Source organism: Camelus bactrianus, chromosome 14 (assembly GCF_048773025.1).
Source record: "Camelus bactrianus isolate YW-2024 breed Bactrian camel chromosome 14, ASM4877302v1, whole genome shotgun sequence".
In the NCBI taxonomy this organism is placed as follows: domain Eukaryota; kingdom Metazoa; phylum Chordata; class Mammalia; order Artiodactyla; family Camelidae; genus Camelus; species Camelus bactrianus.
Window position 1 is genome coordinate 60,761,163 of NC_133552.1, and position 26,479 is coordinate 60,787,641.

The following is a 26,479-nucleotide window of genomic DNA, read 5'->3' on the forward strand; positions in this document are numbered from 1 at the left end:
GCTGCCCCCCTCAGGAAGTTGTTCTTTCTACCCTGTGAAGGTTTGTTTTCCACAAGAATTATTTCAAAATTTTCTTTTTTTTTAACCAATACTTAAGATTTCCAAAACTCCATTTGAAAGATACTACATTTCTAAGTGAAGTAAAACAGGCGTATGTCAAGGAACTAGAAACACAAGAGGCAGTCTTAGACCTTTTTAGCGGTAGAACATGATTACTACGACACAGTTCTACACAGGATTGGGGGACCATTTTTAATACAATTCTTTAAAGAACTGTGGGGAAGGTCAAAGGCAATTTGTAGTGCTGTACTGCAACTATTTTATCTAAGTAATTATCTACTAACCTAGAATTCTTAGGAGTCAAATGGAGATAAACCAGCTCACTAATCAATATTCTCAATTCACAGCAGCTTTTAAAAACAGCATTAAAATTAAGTCACATTTGATAACTGAAAGTATCAAAAGGCTAATCATCTTAGGTTGGCCTGAGTTTTTATCATAAACTCATAAACCATGCTAAAATTGGGTGATTAATGGTTGTTGTTAGAATAGCTTAATAAGAAATGTGTTTCTGATGACAAAGTCTTAGAAATACTTTCTAATTTTGAAAGGGAATGTCAAACATCAAACACTTACTAAAAATACATTTCTATCAGTGACATTTAAGATGGTAAAACCGTCAGAGCCTGGTTCTTCTGACTACAAAGGTCGGAACATTTCTCTTCCTCTGAAAACCTGCTGTGCTATTCACTGAAGACCTTCCCGCACGCGGCTCGCATCTTGGGCAGGTGCTGCGTCATGGAAAATCGCGTCTGCATTTTTAAGCCTTACCTTCAGGTAGGATCCATAATATTTGGTGACGTACGGACTGTCACACTGACTCAGCACTGTGATTTCCTGTTGAATGTCTTCTATCTCATCTTCAGCCTCTTCCAGATCAATGATTTTTATGGCAACTACTTTCTGAGTCCGATTGTCAATGCCTTTGAACACTTCACCAAAAGAGCCCTTCCCAATCTTCTCCAGTTTGGTAAAAAGCTCTTCAGGATCTGCTTTTAGGTTCTGTAGGAGAGACAGAAAAGGAGGGAAACTTGAGTAACTCGCAGGACTGACTGCTCTTCCTTGTGGTGATAACACACAGACCATCATCTTTCAAGGACTGATCCTCCACGCACAGACTCTCCCTGTGCTGGCCTGTCATTAAGGCCATCCACCCCGCCACCTTACCCCAGGTTCCAGACCTGGCCTCTGGTTCTCTCTGTCCTTCTTCTCCCCAGGCTTTGGGACAACGTTTCCTCACACCTGGCTGGTCAGAATCTCCTGGGACACTGAGAGATCCCCAAACACTCTCACAGTCCTAAGGGGGGTGGAGGGGGGTTGCATAATCCATATTTTTAAAAGACCCCCACTGCGTAGGCACTTTTGAGAAAAAACTGTTGTAAATTATCATGTATATGGTAACCTTCCAACTGCTGGCTCCAGCCCTGCCTTCTGAGTTTTTAACTCCTAAGATCAATCACTTGCTAAGGTACCTCTTTTGACCCGGGTGCCGCAAGCTCGGCATGTATGAACTGAACGTGTCATCGCGCCCGCGGGACTGGCTACCCTCCCATGGTACACTGCCTCCCATGCCACACTGAGGTGTTCAGGGCTCACGTCTTACTTCTATACCCCTGTGCCTGGGCACAGGGACGGATGGTCAGTAAGGGTCCTCTGGGCAATAAAACAAAAACAAAAACAAAAAACCACAGTCTTACACTGACACCAAGAATACACTAATTCCAGGAGACAGAGAGCCTGGGAGAGGGTGAACTGGTCAGAAAGGAGATAAAAGCCATGCGTATACCCAGGAGCAGTGATTCTCAAATCTTAGCGTCAGGCTCTCCTGGAGGGCTTGCTAGACTCCAGACTGCCTGCCACCCCCAAAAGGTTCTGCCTCAGTGAAATCTGGTGGGGCCCAGAATCAGACAGCGCCCAGGTGACGCTGGTCTGGGACCAAGCTTTGAGAACCACTGCTTAGAGACCCGAGGGAGAAGCCAGGCAGCCCTAACAAGACAACGTGCCGAGAAAACAAGGCTTGTTTTTAGGTCAGCTGACCCGATCCCTCCATTAACTGCCCCACCACCACCCTAAGAAAAACAGTAGCATGTCCTTTTCGTGAGTTAATAAAAAAAAACAAAGTCAACAAGAATTTATTCAAACCTCTACAATGTCAGAGATGAGAGTGTGGGAGGCTGTTACAAAAATAACTGCCAGTGAGTCCTGCCTGTGTCCACACCCTTTTGCAACATGACTTTGGCAGTCCTCCAGCAAGAAAGAGTCTGGGGCCCCACCCCTTGAGTCTGGGCTGGTTTCGTCACTTGTTTGACCAGCAGAAGGTATCAACCTCTGAGCCGAGGCCCCAGAGGGCTGGCAAGGCTGGGAGTGAGAGAGCCAGCAGCAAGAGGCCCATCACGGCCAGTGCAGGGATCCCAGCTAAGGCCCAAACGTCGTGCATGAGGCAACTCTTGCATAACCTCATTATCATGCACTGCAGCCCTTTAGTGACAAGGAAATCCATGCCAGAGATGACCAAGTCCAAAAAAGGAACTCTGAGATTCTGCTGCCAGAATCTGTCCTCAGAGGAAAGTTGATCTCCTTGGTGGGAAACGTGCCAACCTGCCAAGCATCCTGAGAATTCTTTTTTCAGAAAGATTTAAGCTGAATCACGCACGGGTCATCATCCCAGATCAGAAATATCTGCCGGCCCCTCAACCCACACATCCCATGTGCCTGAAGGGCAATCGGTCCCCAGGCAGGAGTCAAAACACACAGAGGACCCTCACCTACCTACCGTCCCCCTCTCCCAGAGCAAGGAGGATGGATGACCGGAGGACTGGGCCGGGTACTATCTGCACAGCCCACTACTCAGGTCCCAGACTGTTCGCTCCAGAACATCACTGAAAGGCCCAGTGCAACCTGCCCATTCACAAGCTGAGCTGGGAGATCAACATTCGAAGGCAGAGAAGGAAGACGCTTCTCATGGGTCGTGAATCTCATGCATATGGTTAGTAACCTATGTGGTCCATGAACTACTCAACATCTAGCAGTCTGTGCTTCCTCCTCTGTGGGAAGCGCTGGAGACAGAAAAACAGCAGAAACAGCATCTGTCTACAGTAAACGCAGGTAAGAGGGGGGACCCACAAACCGAGGGATCAGACATGTCCCGGGCAGTGTCTGCAGAACAAGGCCCTCCAGGACTGCTGTCTCTCCTCCACACACACCTCTCCATGTCCCTCCAAACCTTCCCCTCTCTGTCAAGAAACAGCCCAACTTCCCACCTGGGGCAGCCTCAGGGTTAAGTGAAAATTTCCAGGAGGTGACACCTGGTTTTCCTACTTCTCGTAGCTTCATTTTCTCGTCTTTCTTCATCACCCTTTTCATCATGACAACACCAGGCCATCTGTCTCTTTAATCTTAAGTCCACTAGATCCTGCGTCTTTCTACACACTCACACCTCGTCTTGTTTATTTTTCATTTCAAGATGTAGGAAAAGCAGGGCACTGTTATGCATAATCACCCTAAGGTCAGGATCCTTGAAAACTGATCAAAATAACGAGAAGACGCATTTCCCGCAGGTCAGGGGGCCCCAGGCACAGGTCTGGGCTCTGAAAATGCTCCCAAGTGCCGTTCCCAACAAGCCCAGGAAAACCTTCACTGGGCTCCACATGGTGGGAAGACCAGAAAAGCCAAGGGCACGTGCCGCCTGGAGGTCTGGAATCAAGGGTTCCACAGACATTTCTCACTGGGATATGGAAGTTTCGGGGTGACCAGCTGCCCCAAAGCCTGGGGTCTCTTAGCAACGGAACAAGCATGAGCACAGCACGAGCAGCAGCCCCCCTGCCACACGGCCGCGAGGGTCCCCAGACCTTCAGGATTCTGACTCCTCCAATGGGAAAGTCCAAGGGTATGATGCTCGGCTCCCCACACCAAGCCCAAGAGGCCGTTCCTGGTCTCCCTTCTGGAGCTCAGGCTTCTGGGGCAACTCAGCCTGTTTCATAATCCTTGAGAGAATTCATTTAAATACTTCTATGATGACTTAAGTATTTTATATTTTTAAACCTGAACAGCTATTACTGTGTTCTTTTGATCACTTCTGGCAATGAAAAATGCATTTGGCATCACTAATCAACTTTCAAAGTTCCTGAGCTTCAGATGTACCACGTGCACAGCCACACACACTACACTGCTCTGGGCTGAAGCCAAGCTCCAGGAAGAGAAAAAGAAAACTGTCTAGATTTGACGTGTTCTAATGCCTGCACCTTATCACATCACCATCCCTGTGGCAAGCAACAGGCGAGAGGGCACCGCGGTCCAGCTGGGTCTGGACCAGATGTGCCCCCTCTTCTAAACTTGGCAAGCATCCCAGGTGAATGGCAGAACTCTCCTCCTGGAGCTGAACTCGGCCTCAGAATCCCCCTCACCCCGGCGCCCCAGGCAGCCACCACCAAGTCAGCCGGCACACAGCCTGGCGCACCTGCCGCCAACAGGTCTCTGCTGGCTGTTTACCACCTCCTCCTTCCACATCTGCCCGACTCTCCCACCCCGGCTTTCCTCGTGGGCCCCACTGTTACGAGTGTTACTATCTACCATTTCCAAAGCTGGAAACCCTGCACCTCAGTCCCTTTTCCTACCTCCAAACTGCCTCAGCATGCGGTTCCCCGGCCGCGCCCTGCTTGACCCCCAGCAGGTAAGCCTCCAGCAGACCTGACTCAGGACCTCCCTCTCCGCTCTGCAGGCAGAGTTCAGCTCCCCTAAAGCTCATGGTTCCCCTTCATTGCTTAAAACAACCCAGAAAACATAGCGTCTCGAGACTTAAGTCACACATGCCCACTGTCAATCTGAACTCGCAGTCCCTTCTTAACCTGACCTTCTGCCACTCCCCCCAGCTTCCCCTCCTGTCACCAAATACGACGCTGCGGGGCGGGGGAGTGGGGTACGTGGGGGTTCTCGGTGTAGCAATGGAGGTCTGCACCCCGACTGCGGTGCTTCTGCTGGAGTTTTGTGTCCTTTCTGCACCTTATTTCTTCTGTCCCTAACGAGGCCACTATTACTTCACTACTATAGGTGAAAAGTTCCTTATCTGCTGCTTCAACCCACTAAAACCTGACAACTCCCTTGAACAAAGACTCCTTCTCTCCAGAGCATGTTTTTTGATGCCACAGGCTGAAAACTGTATTAACATCTCACAGATTACTTTCTCCCTCAAGATTATGATCTAACAGTTTAAAACATATCATAATCTTGCCAACCTAACGCAGCAAAGAAGTGAACAGCATGGGGACCTGCAGGCACCATCAAGTCCCCTCAGAAAGCAAATAATAAAAACAAAAACCCAGCCCAAATTCAGAGCATTACATGGTGGAGACAAGGAAAATGCAGCTGTGGCCTAAAAAATTATATGAGACCCCATGTGCACCAAACAGAGGCTCGGCTCTGATTCTGCAAAATACCATTTGGGGCAGCAGCTATACGAGATGTGGAGAGAAAAGACACTAGATACACCCCCCAAAATAAGCTGGAGAACAGATATTCACACTGCCCTCCTGAATGCTTGAATTATCTGCCAAAAATTCAGGTTTCTAAGCAGCCACAGGCACTTGGAGTCCAAACAACACAAGTTCAGATCTCAGCTCCACCCAGTTACCAGCAAGTCCCTGAACCACCCAGCCTGTTTCCGTATCTGGGAAACGGGGTAACACTACCTACTTCTTCGGATGCTGGAAGGGTAAAATAAGACCACAAGGAAAGCTCTCTGCATGGTGTCTGCTAGGAAGTCAGTCCTCAGCAGAGAGAGGCCATCTCTGCTGCTGCTGTCTTCTGCTCGTCTTAATTCTGAGCTGTTCTTTCTGACGGTACTTGGTCAAGATTCAGTAGTTTCTTAGAAGCCTCTCACTTAAACTAGAGCCAGAAGCAAAATCCAGATCACGGGACTCACAAGCCAGCGCACCTCCCAAGGCACTATCCTAAAAGCAACTAAAATAACGAAGCCTCTTCTCCCTCAGGAAGGGGACAAGGAGAATTCTAGGGGGCCCGAGTGAGCATCCTCAGAGAGAAGGAAACGTCTGCAGAACTCCCGAGGTGCAGAGGCCACACGTGGTGCAGCTAAATGAACCACCAGCCAGGGAGGCCAGAAGGCCCTGAGGCCTGGAGGGTGTTGTGACATGAGGCTCCAAAGGAGGCGGTCCCTGAGCCACTGATGCAATGACCCCACCGGAAGGATTAGGCTCTTAGGGCTAAGAAATGATGCTCAGAGCTGTAAGCAAACCAAAGATCCCAACTATGAGAACCTTCCATAAACCTCTCTTTAACTTTCCTATAATGGTAACTACTAAGTCCCTTAAAATAGGGAAGGAAAGAAGGCTCAAGTCCCTTGGTAGCCTCAGGAGAAGGGCCTCAAGTTACATGAATAGAAGGGATTTTAAATGGGGAAGCACAGCAGGCCCCGCCCAGGGAGTCGCAGCAAAGGCAAGATGCAGAAGGCACAGAGCCGGGGCACAGGACACCCGACCAGCCTGTCAAGAGGGCTACACGCTTCGTGAACAGAAACACGTATTTTCACAGTTTGTGAAAGAGGAAGCCTATTGACAATTTCTGAGCAGAAACTTGAACCTAAGAGATCATCTTGCAAAACAATCTGCGTTAAGACTCGAATGCACAGGCAGTTGCAAGCTGACTCCCATAAATGAGGGTCCCGGCCTCCCCTCGGTCACAAAGAGCTGCAGTCAAAGGCCGTGAACCTCTGGTCTTGGATGTGGCCTGGGTGGAACAAAGCCGCAAGAAAAACGAGTGCTATTTCTGAGGGTGCGCCCATAGGAGGAGCCATCCCATCTTCTGGCGACTGTGGGGTTGTGGGATGTGTCCAAGGACACAGTGCATGTGACAGACCCTGAAGCGGAACTCGTGGTCCTCTGATTCCCAACGGCAAGCATGCTGAGCACCGGCTGCCCAGCTCCACCAGCAAAACCCAGCAGAAAGAGCACAGAGTCAAGACTCCAAAGCCCCAGCTTTCCTCTTGCCGTGACACTTCGCTGCATGGCCTTGAGCAAGTTCTTAACTTCTCAGCAAATTGCAACAATGGTGTCTGAAGTATTTGTTTACCTCACAGGTTTGTCAAAGGATCAAATCAGCCTAAGAGCGGGGTGCACCGCAAACCCTCCTGCAGAGATGAGGCGCCGTGTGACCTGCAGCGCCGGCATGGACACGCCGCAAGCACACCTGAGACCACGTGAGACATCTCTGAACAGCACTCGGTTTTGGAGACATTTTTAGAAATCACCTAAACACTGGCCATAACAGTGACTGAGAACAGACCGTTTGTAGTAACACAATGCAACATAGTCCCAACAAGACTAAAAAACTATTGTCATTTTAAAGTGGGGCTTAACTTTATATTCCTACTTTTTTGTTTTGTTTTGTTTTTTGTTTTGGGGGAGGGTGATTAGGTTTATTTATTTATTTTAATGGAAGTACTGGGGATTGAACCCAGCACCTCATGCATGCTAAGCATGCACTCTACCACTCCCTTACATTCCTACTTTTTAATACAAATTATTCTTTCCATAAAGAAGATATCCTTAAGCTAATCAGTAACAAATAAAATGCCCTGAAATCATGTCTCATCAGTTTAATCTAACCGTTATATTTCAAGAAGAATTCTGTACTCAAAGTGAAATTGGGCAGTTTGCCAATCAAGCCTATCAACCAATAAAGGTTTTCTCTCATTCTAACAAGTTTAAAGCTCCCTCTTTATCATCGGGTCTTTCCCACACGTCCCCCAGCTCCCTCTTTATCATCGGGTCTTTCCCACACGTCCCCCAACAGAAAATCAAGCTGCCCTTTTAATAAAATATATACAGGAATACACACACACACACACACATACACACACACACGACTAATGCAAAGTTTATAAACAAAAAAGACCCCCAGAAGCCAAATACCCTTTTATGGGGACTGTCCCAGAAATCCTGTAAGCAGAAATTTCTGCCAGGCCCAAAGCCCATTCAACACTGGGAGTGGAGGCAGAAAGGAACATGGGGGCACAGCCTGGGCTCCTTCCTGGCCGGGAGCCCCTCACATCCTCCTGCTGTGGGCTCACGTGCCCATGCCCCCAGCAGCCAGCCCCAGACGCAGCCGGAGGAGAACAGAGCGGGGCAGACTTGGAGCTCCTGGCTCTGACCTGACGAGGTCTCAGGTCAGGACTTTCTCTCTTATCCCAAACGCTGACTCAGGACCCCAGCTCCCCGGGAAAAGCAGACTCAAACCTGCAGCATGTTTCCTTCTCAGTCGGCCCACACCCCTCAAGGGTACTAATGACAGTGGTGGGGTCCTGGCTGGAAGAAAGAAGGCCCCACACAGTGGTGTCTGCCGTCTCTGTGATGGCCTCAGCCCCCTCAGCGGGGAGCAGAAACCATAGGGACGGAGTAGATACCATGAGGGTCCACACGGACGGCCTCCCCATGCAGGATAGGTGGTTCCCAGCACAGGCTGCACGCCAGCCAGCCCCACCCTGGACCATTAAATCCAAACCTCTGGGGAAAGGACCCCAGCACCAGTATTATTCAAATCTCCCCCTAGAAGATTCCAGCATGCGGCCAAGGTGGAGAGTAGTGGTCTGGTCCAGGAGGCCGCCAGCAGGCACACCTGGAGAACTCCTGGATCACATCAGAGCAGGGGGCGCGGTGTCTCCCTGCTGCTCATGTCTCCATCCTTCCCCTCTCCAATCCTTTCCCGTCCTCCTGCCTCGCTGACCACCGAGGACGCCCCTCTCTGCCTCTAGCCCCACGTGTTTCATGCTAACTAGTTGGTTGATTTAAGGTCTCCAAAATAAAAACATTCTCCGAATAAAGAGCTTTAAATAGCAGGTGGCTCCAGTTAGTTCAAAGAATTGACATTTCTCCAATTTTCAAATATTCTTCAGAAGAAAAGTCTCAGTCCTAGCTAACTGACGAAAGGTCATTTTTAAATTTGAGGCCTAAATCACAGGTTTACAGAAACACGCATTTCTCTACAACACACTAAATCTACCCATCACTACGGTGTGAGTTCCCCTGACCTGTTTCCACAGCAGATAATTTCCTCTTCTAAGGAGCACGTTCATTCCAGTCTCTCTACCTGAGCTCTCTTCACATATTACAAATACCCCACCATCCGGCTCAGTGAACTCATTTCACCATAGTCTACACCTTTGTTTCAATCTATCTGCGTAAACATTCTGCAGTATTTGACAAAAAAGAAAACTGAGACAAAGAGATGTAAAATTTACAACTTTATATCTAGACCTGCCTATTCAAATTACTAGAAATTTTCCTAAAATTCTGTCCTTAATAGGTAGGGAATCCTAGTAGGAGCATTCTAGTCCTCTTATATGGATGTTTAAGATAGAGGCTACTCTAGCTAGTAAGAAATACAATTTTTAGAAAATGTGAAAAAGGTGACAGCAAGCACTTAGGTGAAGCTATGACTTCTGGCCTCAGTACCTAATCAACACCCCCATCCCCCACGGGTGTCTGGAGCTCGGTGAGGTCAGAGGTCAGGGAGAAGCCACCCTGGGGAGAGCACGGCTCCTGGTCTGCATGGGGATGAGGGCCAGGCCCCAAGGCCGCCCTTGTTTGCTCAGGGTCAGGCTCTGTCTCGGCATGAACTGAACACAGGGCTCCAGGGCTCTGGCTACTCTTCTGCCATCCTCCCGCCCAGTGCCCACGCTCCTGGCACAGTGCTAGACTTGCTCAAGCCCCCTGGATGGCAGAGCCAGCTGAGGAACCAAGGCCCTGGGGCTTCAACTGGCCCAGGGTCACAAAGCTCAGTGCAAACTTGGCCCCGACGAAGCTTCCACATCCCAGAGTCTCCCCACCAGGCCTCCCCAGGGATGCTGGAAGCACTTTTCTTCAGCAAAAGGCTCCCTGGCTCAAAGATGAAGGCCTGGGGTTTCTCAGAGGTGATGAGCAGGCTCAGATGCCAAGTCAAGGACCGAAATCAGGCCAGCTTTGTTGGGCAAGCACGTGATGAAAGACATGTAGTGCATTCCAAATAAATTATACCACTCACTGAGAAATGAATCCTGGCATCTCCTTTATTAAAAACCAAAACGTAAATAACAAACCTGCCCTGGAAAATATTCTGACCCTACCCTACAGTAAGAAGCCCCGACAAACAGCAGCAGCTCCTGTTTCCAAAAGCCCCGCCATGCAAAGCCTGGCGCTAAGCACTTGTCATAAATACCCCCTTCCAGATCTCACAACTAGCCCAGGAGAAAGGGACCACGATCCTCATGCCACAGCCGAGAAACCCGGGGTGCAGAGGGCAGGTCACTTACACAGGGCCCCCCACAGCTGGTGAGTGGGGGCAAAGCCCTCTGTCTATGCGTGGTGGGTCAGCCTCTAGACTGAAGGTGCAGGTAAGCTGCCAGCCTGGTGGGAGGCCCAACGGGAGAGGCCTGAGCTGGAAGGCCTGTCCTGGGGTGACCACGCTGGAATGCTACCCCCAGCAGTGGGACTACTGATGCTGCCTCCAGTCCCCTGTGGGTGAACTCACCTTCCTGTGTGTATTTTGTACAAGCTTGCAGTAACAACAGTGAGTATCTGGGAACTCTGACTATTCTAAAAACCAGGCCAAATACATTTGGGGATATCTGTATTTCAATCAATAATCACGTTTCCTTTACCTGAAAATCCTTCAGCTTTTAGAGGCATCAGGGGAAAATGGCTGGAATAGAACAGCTAAAGTCATGGAAAAAGTTGATTTATCACAATAGGAAGGCACGCCTCCTGCCCTCGGTGGGGGAGGTGGTCCCCGAGCGTCCATCTATCCCTAGGAGGGGCGGCAAGAGAGGGTGTGCGATGCATGCAGTCAGCCGATCTCACGTCCCACAGAAGTCCTGTGGCCCTGTGTCACCAGGGAGACGACTGTCACCCAGTCAGCCATGCTGTGTCACCTCGGGAGGGCAAGGACTGCGGGCAGTGGCAAGGGCAGGGTGGCCAGCCCCTTCTGCGAGGGCCAGACAGCACACACCTTCGGCTGTGGGCTCTGTTACATATTCTCTCTCTCTACAACCATCTGAAAACATAAAAACCCATTCTGAGCTCAAAGCCAGCAAAAGCAGCTGTACTCTGCCCATTCCTACGCCAGACCATTAAGATGGTCAGTATGTAAGACTATCCACTGCCTCCCACACTGTCCGATCCCGTGGAGGGAACCCATTTCCAGCGCGCAGCACAGGAGCTGTCGTGACTGCTCAGAAATAACTCCCATGCATTACTCAACGGAAGTAAGAAACGCCCGTCCCCGTCCTCACTGCCACACTCCTCCACCCGCCTGCCCTCCAGCTGCCCAAAGGGAGAGGAAGAAAGCAGCATGGTGTGAGCACTTGTAATGCACCCAGAGCTGCCTTCACTTGGGGAGTCCATCACCTCCTTCCCCGGCCCTCTGAAGAGGCTGCCCTAACAGGTGACAAAGTGGAGGTTTCGTGTGTGCATCATGAACTCGGGGACAGAGCCAGAGGGGTGGAGCTTAGCTCTGAAGCCAATGTTCTTTCTGTTACCTTACACCGAGACCCCTAAAACGCCAGCTCTAGTGGAATGGCTCCCTGTTAAGGACATTTGTACAGAGACAGCTTTGCACCATGGTCCTCAGGCAGGTTCAAGCCAGCCCTCCAGGTACGATGTTCGGACGTGTGAAGGACCACCGGGATGTACACAGGCTCTCACAATGAAAGCACACGTCAGGCTAGAGCAAGACTCTTCACCCATGCCGGCTCTAACCTCTGGCCCCTCCACTGCTGGCTCTGGGCAGTGCCTGTGTACATCAGTCTCCGCTCCTGCACAGAATGGGCTCATTTCAAACAGTCTAGGCCTGGCACGGAGGAACCCTCAATAAATGTCCGTGGCATGAATTAGCGAGGCCCAAGCTGCCCCTTCGCAAAGAGGAGGCAAGCAGACCCTCCCGGATTAAAGAACCGGCTGGTGCACCCAGGGCACAGACGGACAGCCCAGATGGTGACCCCCGGGGAAGGGAGTGCTGCCCTTGTAGGTAGGGAACCTTAAACAGGAAGCGAGATGTTATTTCTAGTGCTCATTTGGGTCCATTCCGCTGTCTCTCATCTTGACAGCAGCAGAGAGAGCAGCCCCTGGAGCCCAGTTGCCTGGATCTGATTCCCAGATCTGATGAGGGACCCTCCAGAAGTCACGTTGTTGCCTGGGGCCTCAGTTTCCGCTTCTGTAAAAGGGGTAAGGAGCACCTACATCAAAGGCTGTGGGAGGGTGAAATGAGCTAAGCTACGCGTCTGTGTGGGTTATCCCCTCTCCCCGTCCTCCACCATCAGCCCAGGGTTCAGCTCAAGCTCACGGTCAGGCCACCCTCTGCTGCATCACCCCCAACCCAGCTCCGCCATCAACAGAGACCTGCTTTCTGTCACCCTGCATCAGTGTCGCCAATCCACAGGGAACCAGAACATTCTCAGCACTTCCAGAACCTCCTTCCTGAGGATCACAGCAGAGTTCAGGTTTCAGCAAAGAGAAAAGTCATCACCTGGGCCATCACTCTGCTTTAGGGCCACTGCTAATCCCCCTTCCCTTAGCTTATCTGCACCTGAAGCTGACCTTCAGCTCCAGGGGTTGTCAGCCCATCTTATATGCCCCGTCTCACCATCTCCCCCCGTAGGCCTTTCTTCTGCTCCTCCCATCCTCTGTCTGTCTGTCTCTCACACTCACACTCACTCACACACACACACACACACACACACACACACACACACTCAGGAACACTCCCTGTGCTGGAATCACCACTCTAGGGAGCACTTCCCGCAGTGGCCCACCTAGCACTTCACCCCCCAAGGCTCACTATCTTGTTCCCACACAGCCCCTGGTAGCCCTTCTGTCTTGCTTGCTCCTTCATTAGACAACAAACTGATGAAAGAATTTCATCATTATTGGAAAAAACCACGGTAGAGATACTGAAAAAAACCACAGTAGAGATATCACTTTGTTCTGCCCTCTCAAAACCTGTCATGCTTTCTGGAAGATGCCATAAGGAAAACCAAATGAGGGGGCAAAGGAGTCTAGGGCTGGGGTTCAGGGGGATGATTGAAAGAAATGAGTTAATAACCGAAAATTACATAAGAGAGTTATTCCATCAACATAAAACAGAAAAGACAAATTATTTCTATTATCTTGGCCTGCTGCCCACCTTGTGCACGATTTTTCAGGCTCCATCCTGCTCACTCCAATCATGTTGCCCTGAAGCCCTCACCTCTTCTGTGGGTGGGTTAAGCTAGCTGTAACCCTAAAATGCCCCCAGAAGAGTGACTAATGTAATCCAACTCTTTGTTATTAGACTGCTGGTCTCTATTTTGCCATATTGATATAACATATCAATGTTATATTGGAAGTAGCAGTAAATCTATGAAAATCACAGTAAGTCGCCCTTTCCTTCATTAACTTGCTGGAGGGATGCAAAATGCTGCAGCCAGTTCAGAAAGCAGTTTGGCAATTCCTCAAAAGTTAAGCATAAAACCACGTGTCCCAGCAATTCCACTCCCAAGAGAACTGAAAACACACGTCCACTCAAAGACGTACACACGAACGAGCGTAGCAGCTCTATTCACAATAGCCAAACACTGGAGACCCCAGTGTCCATCAGCGGGTGAACCGACAGAAACACAGCCTTCTATGGGATGTTATTCAGCAATAAACGGGCACAAACTACTGACACACGCTCTGTCACAAGCCTGAGAAACACTACACCAGGCGAAAGAAGCCAGTCATGAGGGACCACATATCATAGGACTCCACTGATACGAAATGTGCAGAAAAGGCAAACTAATGGACACAAAAAGTAGATTAGGGGTGTCCTGGGGCTGGGGTGGAACGGAGGCTACCTGTAAACACGCACAAGGGATCATACTGGGCCATGAAAAGTTCTACACTGATTTATGGTGATGGTTTCACGACTTGGCCAAAGTCACTAAAAATCACTGAACTGTACACTTGAAGGATGGGCATTTTATGATACATGAAATACAACCACAACAAAGCAGTTTAAAAGAAAAACGCACTTTTTCTCTATTCACCTGTCTCCCCCAAGTGACTGCGGGAGAGGTCGGGCAAAGACTTCATTCGACTCGTCTTATCTGGCATCTAGCGAAATCCCTGGCACGTGATGAGCGCTCAATGTCCGGTGGACGAATGACTTTTTGAAAAACAAAACAAAATACAAAATTTCGTTGTCTTCTATTGCCTCATGATTTACCGAAACTGTGCATCCCTGTCTCCTCTTCCACACCCTCGAGCACCAGAACAGATCAGCTGTACAGGCCGCCAAGCCGGCGTGTGCCGGGGCCCCAAGCGGATCACCGCGGGACCAACACTTCAGGACGGATACCGACCGACCACCCACCAAGTGCGGTGTTTGTCTCTGTTCAAAGTTTAAAAAGATAAACTGTTTTCCTTATGTTTTTGTAACAGCAATATTATAAAAACCTTTGGGGCTGTGGGTAGTGAGGAAATAGCATGACATAAGTATCAGATTTCGAAAAAGTGAAGGTTCAAGAAAATTATAATCTGAATTCAGTTCTTTCATGACAGATTCGTTATTTTTGACTTACAAGCAGCCAAATGATTAAGTGCACAAGACACTGTCCCAGGGGAATTAAACACCGTGAGTGAAACCATTCTGTCTACCAAGTAGCGCCGGACAGGAGGGTGTTTCAGTAGAGCACGATTATTAAAGGAAGGACTCTATCGATCTTGCTTTGCAGTTTAAGCTTTTATTTTCTCAACTAGCACTGCAGCAAAAATCATGCAGCAGTGAGTAAAAATATACTGCCTGCTACATTTCTCACTCCGGAGAACTCATGTGGTAGGTCCTACTTAATCCCAGGTTTCCAGCATCTGCTGTTTCGATCTAGGAACACAATACACTTCCTCCTACACTTCCTCGTGGTCTAAGTGTGAAGTGTCGAGCTGAAGGGTGTAGTTCAAAACCTGGCAGGGCCACATTCTTGCTGGATGACCTCCGGCAATAACCTTTGTGTTGTGGTTTCCGGATCTTTGAAGAGGGGATGGTTCAGTGATTTAATTTCCTTTAGTCATCAGCCATTTATAACTTATTTCTTCTCCCAGCTTGAAGACTGAGATCTTCACAAGACTGCTTCACTTTCTGGACGTGGTACTCAGCTCTCATGAGTTACCTTCTCTCAGCACCACAGTCCACCAGCCCCGGTGTTGACTGCTCTGTCGGCCACTGTAAAGTACTGTCAACGGGGACTTAATTAAGCAAACTGTTAGAAGGTGTGCAAAAAACCTAAGTAATACAGCCGAGTATGGACTATTCCAGCTGTCTTTCTTGTCTGTCAGGTAACGGGCAAAAAGACTGACAAAAACAATATACTCATCCTTTGCACAGTCAAAAAAAAAAATCACTCTACCTGGAGGTTGGTTCCAACTTCCTCCCCGTCCTGCATGTTACTGATAACTAAAACCGAACCAGCCCTAACAGATTCCAGTTCAATTCAAAGAGCACCATGGAATTCCTCACACCCATCTACCACTGCATGCTTTTCGGAAAATCATCATATAGCTGATCTCTTAGAGACAAGAAACACCATACGAGAGAAAGCCCATTTACTTCGGCTGAAGAAACACACAGTAAACATCACATGGCTGAAATCTGTAAATACTCAGGCTTCCTGGCGCCCAGTTTCCACTGCACCTTTCTGTATCAAGTCGTCTTCATGGAGGGGAAACAGTGAAGCTGAGGGGAAGCAAAGCAGGCCCCCGGGAAAGTGGACACGGGAGGGTGCTTTCTGAGTCTTTGTCCTTTACTGTGTTTCTCCATCCACATGTCCAAGTATTAACACTCACTGTGTACGGCTGCAGTAACTCAGTTTAAGTCCAGACCCCACCATTTACAAACTCAAAATCCTAACACGCAAGCCTGACAAGAATGGGGTTGCTGTGGAGATTCCCAGACAGAACAAAATCTCAGACCTTGCAGCCAGGTGCAGGGGAAAGTCACCTAACGGAAGCCAGCATAGGGCAAGGAGAGGGTACTGATCCAACACTGCTCTCCAGCTGAGGAAGAAGGACGGTCAGTGCGGCTCTCCAAAGCTTACCCTTTCCCTGAGAACTCCGCCCCACAGGGACCCCCAGAGCTACCGTGTCCCCGAAAAGGGACCTAAACCCTTGAAGGACAAATAAAATGAAAAATGCAACAAACCTGCCCTGGCTGGAATGCACCCTCAAGTATCGTATACTTAAGTGAGGCTCACACCTCCACCCAAAGTAGAGTGACTCGGCTTTGATTCAGAGGACAGAGTTTAGAAACCTCAACCCTCCAGAAGCATGAAGCAAAAAAAGACTTCTAAGCACAAAATTAGCTGTCACTAACTCTGAGGTCTGAATTCCCAGGCGATGCTCCTCACAGGGTCCTCAGCGCTCCCACGGAACATTCTGGTCCACAGTCATCACACTCTCAGCCCAGCCAAATACCTGGGCTCCTGATCCACAGCAGACTGGGCAAGGGTGGTGGGGCCCCAGAGGGTTTCCGGCCACTGTGGGAGAGGACGTGCAGACAGGAAGGGGGACAGCTACCTGTGCCCCCACTGTGGCAGCAGACCCCTCCCCGCCCAGGACATCACTAAATCCCAAATGACTCAGGACCCCTCCCCTCCGTGAAAGGGGAATTACCGCCCCCACCGGGACAAGTCTGAAGATCCGGGTTGAAATAATAAAGATGTGCGCCCAAAAACAGGCTTGCTCCCGACACAAAAGGACTCCAGGCCCTGCCCCACAGGTTCTTCTTAAAGTTACCATCTTTTCAGTAGGCTCTTCAAGCTTCCAAACGGAATCAGGGAGGCAATCTCTTCGCAGCCCCTTCGAGAAGGCACCTGTGTGTGGCTGATGTCACATTTGCTGCCGCAAGTGGGGTCAGGCCGGCTCAGAACCACAACCAGAGCAGGGGCATGGTGGGGAGGGGGGTGGTCAGAGGACCCGAGAGCGCGGGACACCTGCTATCACAGCCCGACAGTGACAGTCTCCCACTAAGGGAAACTGATCAGTAAACACTGTTGAAGGAAGTTTTAAACTAATAGACTTTAAAGATGCAAATCTTTAAAGAATTTCCATCAAAACAGTTCACTGCTGGACATCTAGTGAAGTCATCCATGCAGCTCTACTCCCCATAAACCACATATCACACAGACGAAGCTTCTTTTCACTTCTGGGTCGTTCTTGGTCCCATGCTTAATGGGAAAAGCATGTGTGGACGTCCTGACTTCCATCAGAAGCCGCTCCCTTACTGCTGATGGAGCCCAGGCTTAAAGATAACGAGGAGGACATCTCAGCAGAAGGCAAACGAAAGGCAGGCTTACCCTCCTCTCCTCCAACCTACACAGAAGTTAACAGAACGAGATTAGAAGAAAAGTCCAACTGCAATCAAATAGGAGACGGTCGCCAAGTCACCCGAAGGAAGGGCGAGCGGAGCAGAAGACAGCATCCGGCAGGGGTGCAGGGCAGAGGCGACCGAGGCGGACGGTGCACCCGTGTCCCTGCACTGGTGCTGCAGACGGATGGCAGGACAGAGGAGCCGCCCTCCAGAAACACCTGGAAGCCAGAAGCAGCCCCGCACACGCATGCAGAGACACTTCTAAAATGAAAGGGACAGAGAAAAAAAATACAACAAGCAAAAGGCAGAAGGAAAATGGTATGTCAGGGGCACTCTGTCCAAGGAAGAGGGGAGGTGTTCTAGGCAAATACTTTTTTTTGACTCGAAGAAATTAAAGAAAACTGGGACTCTCTTTTTTAAAAAATCTCATAAAAGGCTCAACAGTTGGAGATAAATAAAAATCATCACAATAAATATCACGTTAATAGCAAAAGTAGACAAGACACCATTGAAAACAATGACAAAACAACAAAAAAACTCTCCTAAAAATGAAAAAACTAAAAAGATAAAAGTGAACACAGAAGATGCTAAATATGGAAGCAAAGATGACTCCATATATATGTACATATATCACTACTCCTGGAAATGGATATAAGGAAATAGCAAAAAATCGCACTTCTTCCAGTTTATCCTAAGGAAATAATTAGATGACGGGAAAGATTCATACATTTCACTGGAGATTTACATAATTTCTTTTTAAAGCTGCAAATTACCTAAGCAGACATCAATTAATTACAGGAATTACCCTGCGGCCATACAATGAAATACCAAGCAGCCACTCAAAATAATGTTGATTTACTGACATGGAAAAGCTTCTCAGTATTTAATAAGGAAAAAGCACATTACGCAGCAGCACAGACAGAACGGTCCCCTTTTTGCTGTGTGTGGAGGGGAGGCAGGTAATACACTCTCACAGAGGAACACTCTGGAAGGATGTACACTGAAATATTAACTAACAGTGGTTGACCATGTTTTTTTGGATCTGTTTTTCTACATCATCCCAATTGTTTAAAATGAGCTTATTTTGCAAATTTACTAAGAAAGGCAGAGCTTACAGTATTTCCATTTTTAATGAACACAAACACATACAGACACTAAAAGATCAAAAGAGGCCAGGCCTAAGTTCAGGAAGAAGATTTTAAGTTTACAGTCCAGAATTCTTGGATCAAACCATTCTGGCTACAAAAGATCAGCTGTCAGACATCTCCAATCTATTACTCTAAACCAATCTGGAGACTAATAAAGAAGCTAAAAGCAGCAAATGTCCTTCTGTATTAGATTTAACATCCTGAATTATATTATACCGAACACTGTAATTACTCCATTACTTTTAAACTATTCTTCCATAAGGAGAACCAATAAACAAAATAAAAATAAAAAAGATAAACCATCTGAAAATCTCAAGAAAACATTAATTCCTGCTATATTTGCATTTATTTTTAAACCCATTTAATTTTTCTTTCTGAAGCTTAAACAGGAAACATGAAAGTTTAAAGAAATTGGGAGCCCTTGGGAATTTCTTAAGAGATGGAGGTAATTCAACATTTCTCTTAAAATCTTAGTCTTTCTAGTTCACTGAAGAATAAGAGAACAGAAATAACTTACATTATATGAAACCATTCCATTAAAAGACAGCACATGCAACTACATGTGGTTCTCACTTTCAGGCAAAGAATCAGATGTGACACAGGATGATCACGGAAGCCGGGGCCGGGGGTGCAGGGGTCCAGCCGATGAGTAGGACTCACCTCCTACAACAGACCTTCCGAGCCTGCACGTGTCACCCATCACCTTCTCCCTGAAGACTGTGTTCTCCCACCAGGTGTGTCCCCACCAGTCCAGGCAGGCCTCAGTGGCCGGGCCCCTAAATGAAAAGCCGCTCCCTTACTGTCAAAGACCTACTTACCTTCTATCCAACAATGCCACAAAAATCAAATAACATTTGAGTCATTCATTTTAAAAGCCTTTTTGTATCTGCGGGGTTCTTTTTAAGGATGAAATGATCAGACCTGTTAGGAAGCTTAGGTGATGTGGATGACACTGCCATAAAGTGACCGAGTCTGCCGAGAATACAGTGAACAGAGGCTGGCTTCCCTGCACCCGCCAGCTCGAGCACTTACCAGACGCAGCAGAGGCCTCCCCACCCCCAGGCTGCCCGCTGTCCTTCTCCTGGGCCCCCTTTCAACTAACCCAAAGACAAGTGGGCTGGCTGCACACCGTCCAAGTTATCACCCACAACATGTCTTATCTCCAATCCCACAAGTGCAGGTGGCACAGCCTCCAACCTGGAAAATTAAGTCCCCGTTCCTCATTCCAAAAAGGTATCGAGGATCAAGTAACAAGCTCAAAAGAGCCAAGAAGGTGGATCCTCTCAACTAATAACTAACACATATACTCTTCATGTTTGCCACGTGAACCCTTTAAGAGTTATGCATCCCTCAATATCTGAGGCCCTCTCACACCTCAGAGTTCCCCTTATTCCCATACCTGTTTTAAGGAACAACATTTTTATATTAAAAAAAATTAAGCAAATGATGCAGATGAAAAACATCACCAGGCTGCTGGCTGTGAGTTGTTCTCCCAGTACTTGGACCAAGACACTTCCTGTCTACTGATTCTCGAAAGGTATGTATGCCATGAGGTGGGGAAGGAAGGTTAGGAGGTACAGCCTTTAGCTGCAAAGCACTGTTCTCTCTGTAAGGCTCCCGGTTTTATTTGGCCAACGCAATAACCTTGGCCTTATTATCAACTCTTTCTGACCAACTGAACAAACTGAAAAAAAAAAAGCATTACACACGCAAGTAATCTTTCCTAGATGTCAGCGTCTCAATCACCTGTGCAACCAGCTACTCCGCCAAATCAGTCCCCAGCTGCAGTTCTTGTCCGTGCTGAACAGCCTGCTGCTGAATCCTCAGGGAGGTGGTGCCATTTATGGAGCTGGGCCACCAGTACCTCCCCTCTCCCTTGAGAACTCAACTGAAACCCTAACTCTCCACTCCAGCATGCAAATCCACTGGAGAAAAGACTCGGTGGGAAGAAATGAACATGGCGCCTGAGGCCAGAGTTCAAATCCACCTCCTCTCCTACTAGTTATTTGTGTCTCTAGGACTTAGTTTACTCATCTGTAAAAGACAGAAAAATGCATACATACTATAGTTTTCCTGAGAATAAAATATGAAAATTAACTTTTTTAAACTAGCACATAACAAATGATCCCATGTTCCCATTACACTTTGACCTGAAGCCTTAGCTACATTCTTTGGAGTCAAATTACATGCAGTGGTACTTGAAATGCAGACAACCAGCACATGGTAAATTTCAACTAATGGCTGGATATGCAGAGAGATCATGCAATTGTCAGGGCACTGACCCATCTCAAGGGTTTATCCTCAAATCATACACCTGATCACACACACACATCACTGGTCTTCCTTATGCCACATCTTTCCCTATGAAAAATGAACAAACTGCTTCATCTACTGTATGACCTTCAATGTGTATCCCTATCTCTCAGGCAAACCCTAGTAATAACAGACCAGTCCCCATTCGTGACCCCGGGCTAGGACCACAGTGGTCCCGATGCAGGGGCCTCTGCAATTGGGCTGTTGCTAATACAGCTTCCCTGTAACTCCATCCTGAGACTGTAGGTAACACATGCTGGGGAACACAAAAGTTTCAGTTAAAAGAATTTTTTGCTCCAACCATTTGAAGTTCAGTCTGCTCACCATCACCTGAGCTTAACAACTGCCTCCATTAGCCCAACGCAACCCACCTCTTCCCTGCCTGCCTCTGCTCCGTGTAACTTCACAGAGTAGGTTGTCACATCTCACAGCTCTTTAATTTACTAACCCTGACTTTTCTACAGGAATCCCACTCACTCATTCAACTCATTAATACACTTATTTATAGTGGCTAGAACTGTAAAGCTGCAGGGTCCCCCATGACAGCCAAATGCAACCCTCCGCAGAGGGACTTTCATCCTAACTCGGCAAACATCACTGTTCGCCGTTGCCAACTGAGAGAATTCTTCAGAGAGGGTGAAAGCTTGATTCTTCTGCCCGCCCCCCACCCCGCCTTTTCTTCAAATAGGGGCAGCCTCCTCCCTACAGTTTTGTCTTCTCTAAAGACAAACCACCAGTAACCATCACCCAAGTAAAACTGTGCGTCATGGCCATCCTCTTCCCGGATGAGAGATGCCCCAGAGCTCTTGGTTCTAAGGCAGAATCACTGATCTGCATGTCATTTTTCTATAAACTCTACTGCTTCTCTCCAGAGGCCCAGCTCTAAGTATGCAATAGAAAATGAAACCATCTACACGGGCCCACTCTGCTTCAAGGGAATTCAGCCCAACTTAAAAGAAGGAAAAAACCAAAAACTCTCTCTCTTCTGAATCGGGAATGAAGGTTAAGCTCAATTTAAAAAAAAAAAAAACAAAACAACAAATACACAGAACACTGCGACCAGCCTATAAAGATATCAAGCCCATCCAGGCTTCCAATCTCTCCTTGTTATCTGTCCCTCGAGTAAGTCAAAAACAAGCTAAGCAGCCAGCAAAGCCTCTTCAGGGTTGATCTGGACTCCAATCCATTAAAGAGACACCACCTGGCCTGAAACGCCCACCGACTTCCCTTCCTTTGTTAGCACTTTCTCCTACTCCAAACTAAGAGCTTCCCCACACTCGCTCTCTCCGGCTACCTCAGGTAGGAGGAGGGGAAGGAAAAACCGTAACTTGCTCATCTACACCAGTCACCCAAACCGTAGCCCGTCCTATGAACAGACCCCATCTGTCTGGAATGCCCTTTACCCACTAGAGCACCTTAAAGAACTACTCAAATCCATGCCCAAATGCCACCTCCTCCAGGAGGGCTTCCTTCCTTTTGCCCACTTTGGTTAATGTCACCCTGTACTCCCAGTGCTTGTTGTAGTCGGCCAGATGCTGGGCTATGAGCATTAAGGAAGGGCAGCGGGCGTAGCTCGCCCACTTCCACAGCCTCTAGTACAGTGCATTAAACATAGCAGACATCCAATAAATCTCTGTTGGCTGAAGAACGAGCATCATGTCTACCAGGAGTATGAAAAGCACTTAAGCGCTGGTAGAAATTGGACTGCTTAAGGGGTCTTGGTTAGAGGTTAGTGACATTTCTGATGGAACTGCTGCAACAGGGAAGAAAAAAACATCAAATGGAATTCCCAGCCTTCCCTTCAGCTCTAAATGTAAGACAGCAAACAATCCTTTGCAATTAAGGCAACCACAGAATCCTTGCTTTCAACATTAGTTAACCCTGGGGAATAAAATCATACAATTCTGCATTGTTTGGTGTTTTTTTTTTTTTCAACTAGTTATACTACTTCTACAATATCTTAAATAAATTAAAATTTATAATAGCTCAAATTTTTTTTTTAAGGAATCTACATGAGCTGGGGGTCATGGGCACCATGTGATATTTTTCCCTTCTTACAGTCCCCAACCATCTCCCACAGGAACTGGAGTTATGAGAAGGGACTGAGATCCTAAGGACCAAACTGAGACCAGGAACATGAGAGCGGCCGGCAGGCAGGCCCACAAGGTGAGGGCAGCCTCGCAGGGACCGCAGGAGCTCCAAGAGCAAGGACAGGGCTGGAGGCGAACCCCTTGCAGAGGCTGAGACAGCACCCAGTCCATCCCTGGGGGAGAGCTCTTTCCACCTGACCCAGCTGGGAAAGGACAGGATAAGGGAAATGTTTAGGGAGTCAAAACACAAAAGGGAGATGTACTTAGAGAAGGAGGTGCCTCCATCCTCAGTGTGGACTCAGACTTTTAACTTAGTCTCAAAATAACTGGAGGAGCAGAGAAGCAAAAGTGTGCAGAACTGGACTTGTCAGGTTCCTGGGAGGCTGACAAGAGCCACGTGCTTCCAGAGATGTCATTTTGGATACATGAGCCTTGAACCCCAAGTACACGCAGTGTTCAGGGTCACAGAGACATGGGCGACTCAGGCTCCACCACACCGAGAGAAACCACTTTTGGTCAAATCAGAAACTGAAGAAGCTAAAGAGGAAAAAATAGGGTATGTATAGAAAAATATTTCAGTAGAATCAAAATGACATGTTTTAAAAATACCCTCCTTGATTTTGAGGACAGTAAAACTATTCTGTACGATACTCGAAGGGTGGACACACAAACACTTGACCAAACCCACAGAATGCACAACACTCATATAAACTGTGGGTGACAGTGTGTGTCAACAGAGGTTCATAACAACACACATACTAAGGTGCGGCATGTCGACAGTGACACGGAGCAGAGTCACTGGGAAAACCTCTGCACCTTCTGCTCAATTTTGTTGTGACCCTAAACTGCTCTAAAAATAAAGTCTGTTTTAAAAAATGAGTATCTTCATTGTTCCATTTACCCACTCCCCCAAAGAGCCATACTTCCCAAAACACATAATGCCCAATGCTCTTTATAGAAGAGAATTTTTAATGGGCCATTTCACTTTAATTATTAAAATTACCTCTGGCTAAAATAGTAATAAAACAGGAATGCTGACTTAACCTGCCAAGTTTTATAAATTGTCATCTCCAGACCCCCACATTATTCTAAAACATCATGCCTCTCAGAGCTTAAACTTAAACTAAATCAACTAGATCAAACTCCAAAGTTCCCTCTCATTAAAAAGTGGCATTTAAGATGCTTAAGCTGTACATATATGTTTTTTAATTATTTTAATAACACAATCCCAAAACAGCCCACCCCTAAGACGGCTTCCCTTTTCCCTGATAACCCTGCAGGGTGCACCAGCTGGGGAAGAAGCACCACGGGAACCTCACCCATCGGGGGAGAGCCGATGGGGCGTGCTTGGATTAGTCAGCCTAGATGCTTCTACAGCTGTTTTTGCAGGTATAACCAAAGACTAAGATGTTTGAAGAACATCCCTGTTAATAAATTCTGCTATTCATTGGAAAGTTACTCTCTGATCCACTCCACAAGTGATATCCATTAAACCACACATTAAAGAGTTTCAGGGTCAAAATTAAGTATATACTAGGTATTTGGAACTCCAGCATATGATTCATCTAGTAAAACTCCTGTCACCTAAGAAACTACAAGCTGCTCCTGACTTACAATCAGCTCATGAACTTCTCCCACTGGTAACAGATCAGCCACGCAGCAGCCCTCCCTCCCCATCCATCCCCGGGGGCCAGGGTGCAAATCACGGACACCGTGACAGCCCTGACACTGACATCAGAGTTCAGAGCAGAAGAACTCAGGTGAAAACAGGTAAGATCAGGCAGAGCACCTAGGTGCCCGGGAGATCTGAAACTCTGGCTCCTCCCTTGCCAATCACCCTCCTCACGGGGCTCACACACACCCTCCTATTGCTAACCACCACCAATGACCTAGTTAATAAATCACCAGCCTCAGTCCCTAACCTGGACTCTTCCCCCAGCTCCAGGCCAGAGCATGTTACCACCTATTCACTTCCTCCACCTACATTCCAGTGTCTGAAACAGAACTCCTTATCTATGTAGGTTCTTCCTCATCATGGCCCCATGATTCATGCACCCACACACCCAAGCCAGAACCCTAGAGGCCACTCTAGGACTCCTCCCTTCTCCACCAGCACCATCACCAACCCGGCCCCTTCTGTGTCCACCCTCCCCCACTTCCTCTTGAATCCCTCCCCCTCCTCCCCCCACAGCCACTGATGCCTCCCTCCAGGCCCCAGGCTGAGGGACCTGCCTCCACCCTCTTCAGCCCAAACAAAATTGTTCTCATTCAAACATTCCTGGGAATTTCGCATCACCTAACAGGCTGATGGTCCTTCATGAGCTGGTCCCCAATCACCTCTTCAACGTCAACTCTTTTGTTCCCATTTTTCTTTTAAGTCCAACAATATTGAATTCCTTGCACTTCTCCAAAAATTCAGTGCTATTTAAAAACAGAAAAACTCTTATGCTTTTGAACACTATTCTGTCTGGATTCCTTCTGTCTTTAAAAAAAAAAAGAGCTCAGGCATCATTTCCTTTATTGATCTTCAAACTGCCATCTCTTGATATTGAAGTACTTCGTCCTCTGTGCTACTTCTGTGCCTTATGCTTCTATAACTGCACTGATCCCAGTAAACTGTACGTTTACACACGTCTCTGCTATTAGACTGTAAGCTGCCGGAAGACAAGGTTATCATTTATCTTCCTAATCCTAATGCCAGCACAGTGTCTGACGCACGGCAGATCCCTCTTCAACCCCCAAACATCATTCCTTTATCACACCCTCAATTTTTCACCGCCTGATATTCTACCTATCGGATATCTATTTAGATCAATACATTCTCTCTTCCCATAATTAAGATTGCTATTTAAGACTAACTAATATAAATGCTTTACTTCCCAGCATCTAGCTAAAATCAATTTTAAAACGAGGAGTAAGAACTTCTGAAACCTACTGAAGGGGATATAGGCAAGAGAGAATGACCCTAGAGCTGCAGTGTCAGAAAAGCATTAAAGGATGGAGGACAAGGGTCCTGGAGGTAACGGTGAGGCCCAGCAGAGTACAAGAGACCCATCTGAATTCAGAATCGCTGCGCAGGACCAGTCCTGCACCTGGAAAACTCAAGTCTCCCTTCTCCAGTTCTCTTATACCAACTAGCTTCCTGCCTTCAGAACCAGGAACTTACCTCCTAAGTTATAGTTCAGTTAGGTTTTTCTGGCCTAGCCTCACAACTTAACTATCATTCATAAATTTATTTCTGTAAGAAACCAGGCTGGACTTCTAACCAACAAACTTACAAATCAAATCCAAGATGCACTAGGGATCTGCCCATATTTTAAACTTATTTCTGACACATGAAAAAATCTGCTTCTTTTTGTATCAAACTGTAACAATGGTAATCATGGAAATAAATTACAAATCAAAATATTAATAAATCCTTTTTCCGTTTTATAAAATACTGTAAAATAAATGGCCATATTGACCACATTACTACATAGTTTCAGTTTAAAATAGCAAAGATCTTTA

At 47.5% G+C, this 26,479-nt stretch overlaps 1 protein-coding gene across 2 annotated transcripts in view; it reads right to left on the reverse strand.

The window, feature by feature from the left end:
• Positions 1-26,479, reverse strand: part of STK24 (serine/threonine kinase 24) — a 93,194-nt gene that overhangs the window by 52,707 nt on the left and 14,008 nt on the right. For both annotated transcript variants that reach the window (XM_074378451.1, XM_074378450.1), the window contains exon 2: positions 832-1,062. In XM_074378451.1, the coding sequence (XP_074234552.1) occupies positions 832-1,062 (231 nt within the window). The remainder of the gene's footprint in view (positions 1-831; positions 1,063-26,479) is intronic.